Below are 4,602 nucleotides of genomic sequence, written 5' to 3'. Positions count from 1 at the left end.
GGTTGAAATATGACAATGGTAAATCTTAAATGAATATCAATCTATTATCCTATACTCATATTTAGGCTATGTTTAATTCACATTATTTTATCTCAAATCCAAATTATTTCAATTTTGATCTAAGGTGATTTTTTTTTTTTTTTTTTGATGCCGTTAGATTTTTATTAATGAGTTTTTTCTACTACGAAATTCTTATAAAATTTAAATTTTAATAAATTTGAAGATAAGCAACCAGAAAATAAAAAGATACTCGTATTATATATGGTCTAATCTAATTCGATATTTTCTAAAAAAACCTAATTATTCCTTTAAATAAGTTGAACACTATATAACCTTAGATTAGTAATATACCACATAAATCTTTTTTAAATGACAAATAAAATAAAATTGATTGAGAGCATAGCAAAATTAGGAAAAGAATACGGGGTTATTACTTTAATTTCAGGAGATTAAAATTTCACGAGATTAAAATGGTCAAAACAAAACTGAATGTCCGATTATTTCAATAAATATCCACTTTAATTTGGTGATAAGTCCCAAGGATTCTCAAAGGATAAAACAAGTACACACCTACGGATGATAATTCACAGTACACAAAGTACAATTTCCCTATATAGTCAAACTTAATGTTGCCAAAAAATGCCCATGACTATATACTTCGAGTACTTATTTTTTTATTTTTTTATTTTTTTTTGAATAAATGTTTTTTTATTTTCCAATACTTTTATATATTCTTTTTTCTCAAATTCTTATATATGGCTGGTCATACTGTATAACCAGTTATTATAGGTTATTTCGTTAGTGTTATAGGGATTATTTAGTCAAAATTATAGGGATTAATTCGTCATATTTTTTTTTTTTTTTTACTCAATGTGAAAAATTTTAAATTTTTTTTATTTTACATATTCTATATATTCTTCCTTTGCTAGAGGATTAATTCATGTAGCTGTGCTTGACCTGTCTACATTAGTAACATTACCATAAATTACGTTTGCATTTAATTTTTATTTTTATTATTTACGTTTCATTATAACTTGTGTGTTCCCAAAAACCACCTTAAAATCAACCAAAAATTAATCCCCATAAAAAAAACATAGATTTTGAAACTTTCATTTTTTTTTTTCCTTTTCTAACGGCTTCTTTTTTACACAGGTTTTAGACTTGTGTTCTCACCTTGAAGATAGCAAATTTGAGCTTACCCACAGCAAAACCATCCTCATCTACATTTCTCACACCCCACCCAAAAAACGATGATTCTTATGCGAAATAGATTTACAATATTTAAACGTTAAATCAATTTCTTTCTTTAAAATATTCCGTATATTATAATAAGTTATTATAAGTCCGTCTGATTATAAAACAAAACGAAAAAGTACAGAGGGACCCACGTAGGATCACCTTCACTACCAGCTCATATCCCCCATCTACTTCCATCTTATTTCCTTCGTATTTATAGCAACCACACCCTTCCCAAAATAAATAAAAAAATTACCTGAAAAAAAACCAACATTTCCCAATTCAAAAAATGAGAAAATAAATAGACCTAAAGGGTTTTATTTAAAAAAAAAAAATTAAAAGAGAGAAAAAAAATACGAGTAAAAATAAAAGCACAAAATATAAGAGATGACGAGCATTTGCAGGAATAATAGTGTGAACTCATTCTTTGGCCTTCCTCCTCCTTCCTTGGAGGAAGACCACTTCTCTCAAGCATTTCATCAAACACTTGGTGGTTGTTCTTCTCTTCTTCCACCTTCCCAAACACCGTGTAATTTCACCCTTGCCGTTGATAATCACAATAATCCCCTTAAACCCATCGAAGCTATCGCCGGGTCTCCGGCGGTTTCCGCCGCCGGAGATAAGGGTAATTCCGCTCATATAGACCTGATGTCGTGTACGGAGAGTATCGGGTTTGAGAGTTCCGATGAGATGATATCGAGTTTCGACGATCTGGGTCGGAATTGTTGTAGGAATTACGACGGAGAATCGTCTTCTTCGTCTTCATCGGAAGGGCATTTTTCGAGGAGGAGAGAGAGGGGGGTGGGGAAGAGGTGGGAGGAGAGGAAGTTTCCGCCGCCATTGACGTCGTTGAGTGAAAATGGGAGGAGAAACTTCGTGTTGAAATCGGTGAGAAATGAAGGGAGATTGGAGATTATTGGGGTTATGATTGAACACCCGGAAATTCTTTGCGCAACGCGTGATAATGGACGGTTGAGGATGCATCTCGTCAAAAGCGCAGGTGTTTCCGATGATGAGGAAGATGACGGAGATGATACCGAAGAAGTGGAAAACGAAGAAGAGGAGACGGCTGAATTGTCGGATGATGAAGCGGAGGCGGAGACGGCGGCGGCGGCGGAGGAGGAGAGAGAGTGGAGGAGGGTGCCAGCGACGGCGGCTGCGGGAGGAATACGGCGGTGTTATCAACAACGGGTGATGCATCATGTGTGGGGTCCACAACAGCATAGATGTGTGACAACCATTTGATTGTTGTTGTTGTTGTTGTTGGGTGGTGTTGCAGGATTTAGATCAGAAGAAGTAAGGGGATTTTTGTTTTTGTTTTAATTTTTTAATTTTTACCCTAAAAAAATTATCGGGTCGGGTGGTGGAGCCTGAAGAGGCAGTTGGTGGGGGTGGATGACGCGTTTTTGACTGCTTGTTTTGGCGGTTAATGTTGGAGTGCTTTCAACGGTCGAATATTTGCTTGATTTATCCATGACATTGATTTTTTTTTTTACTCCGTCTCTAATAAAGTACGTGAAGCTGTAACTTGTGCTTTGACGGTGACTTTTGGGTGGAGAAATTGCTATGTTAGGGCTGCATTAACATGGTGTTGTTCCATAGCATTAATAACAAGAATACATGACTTTTTTTTTGATATTTTTTGTGTGCTTTAGTTCGCGTAGTTTATCTTGACATTAAGCTCGTATATCATTCATGAAGATACATGTTAGGGACTAGAGAGGACTTAAATGAGTTTTGTAGAAGATGGTAGCTAGAAAATTCACAGTGTAGGTTATTGATTGTTTAGGGTTTAGTCGAAAACTCAACTAATTAGTTAAATGGCATGATTATTACTTGCTTGCATTCTTGTTAACCAGTTGAATGATAACTCCTTAGTCAAGTTTAGAGAGGAAATTAAGGTTGGTGTTTCAAGTTATGGAGTATAATCAATCTTAATTGCTCATGAAAATGAGAAATTGACATTGTGCAAATTGTGGGCTTAGAAGTTAGGACTAATTTAGAATCCATCATCTCAATTAGTTATTTTTTTTCACCTTTTCCCTTTATTTCACTCCACTATATGTTCAATTCATGAATGAATTGTGTTTTAATTCTACCCTAGTCTCTATCTTACTCACATTTACCTAATTTTTTCCTTCGAAGCTATGATAATCTTGGATGATTCTTCTATGTTGCATACTTGCATATTACTCCGTGGGGTTGGTAAATAACAACTCCCAACTTCATTTTTTAATTTATTTTTATTAATTACAATCAGATTATATCTACAACAACCTTATTTCTTGTGGAAGAATGACCACATTATATTATTATAATTAGGCAAAAGACTAGGATTTTTAATCAATTGAAAATAGATCTTTCATTGAATTAAAATATATATGGAACTCAACAAATATGTAATTCCTCCATTTGAATTTAATAGTGTAAAGATTTTGCAAGTGAATGCCAAGATTTCCAACTAGCATAATGGTCTTAAGGGCATTATTATCCAAGACATGTAATCAAATCGATCTCATCTATGTCACACTCATTCCTTATTTCTCTCTCTACACCCTAAGAAAATTATTAATAAAGTAAGAGTAAATGGTCAAATTTTTTAATTTTTTTTTTCTATTTTAAAAGTGATCAAAAGCCCCTTAAAATAAGAAAAAAGTATAGTAGCATATATGAAGTTCATTAGAATATGACAAAATGCTCCTATTTCAAAATGATTGCACGTAAATTGAATTGAAATTTTGATGGTTATTGCATTGATTATAAATAATCATCTATTAATTAAATATCAAACTCATATAACAGAAGTTTGAAAAAAAAAAAAGAAAAAGGGGTATGATTCATTGTTATTGGTAAGTGATGAGAAAAATAGCTTGGCCCTTGTTATCATTCTCTTCTTTTATTGATTCCTTTCTCTATAGGTTCATAGCAATGATTAATGTGGGACTGGTTAATAATGATATTCAACAATTTTTCTCAAGTTATAATATCTCCATTATTGCATTATCATGATATATATGTATGATAAGCTAAGTATTTTGTTTAATTAATTTGAAAGAGACGTGCAATATTGACCTTTTAAATGATAATTTTACTTTTTATTGTGATTCCTTTAATTGATCTTATTTCATACGAAATATTTTTCTTTTTAAGTTACAAATAAAAAAAATATTGAAAATATATTTAAACAAATTGAGATTATTTGTAACTTAAAAGGAAAAATATTGATAATGTATTTAAACAAATTGAAAATGTTTTAGTTTAATGCACAATATTTTCAATTTGTATAAAATATATTTTCAATTATTTTTTTTTCAATTTTAAATGTATTTTGAAAGAAATAATAAGAAAGATTGAAGTACGAAATAT

General features: G+C 31.7%; 1 protein-coding gene across 1 annotated transcript; it reads left to right on the top strand.

Moving 5' to 3' along the window:
• The first annotated feature begins 426 nt into the window (after positions 1-426).
• Positions 427-2,874, top strand: LOC110736941 (protein FANTASTIC FOUR 1-like). Its single transcript, XM_021917279.1, has one exon. It carries the CDS (start codon positions 1,624-1,626, stop codon positions 2,479-2,481), a length of 858 nt encoding a protein of 285 aa, XP_021772971.1. The 5' UTR covers positions 427-1,623; the 3' UTR covers positions 2,482-2,874.
• The last annotated feature ends 1,728 nt before the right edge of the window (positions 2,875-4,602 follow it).

The sequence above is a fragment of the Chenopodium quinoa genome, unplaced genomic scaffold (genome assembly GCF_001683475.1).
Source record: "Chenopodium quinoa cultivar QQ74 unplaced genomic scaffold, ASM168347v1, whole genome shotgun sequence".
Lineage (NCBI taxonomy): Eukaryota > Viridiplantae > Streptophyta > Magnoliopsida > Caryophyllales > Amaranthaceae > Chenopodium > Chenopodium quinoa.
The sequence above is the reverse complement of the archived record's forward strand: the minus strand, read 5'-3'. Positions and strand labels throughout refer to the sequence as shown.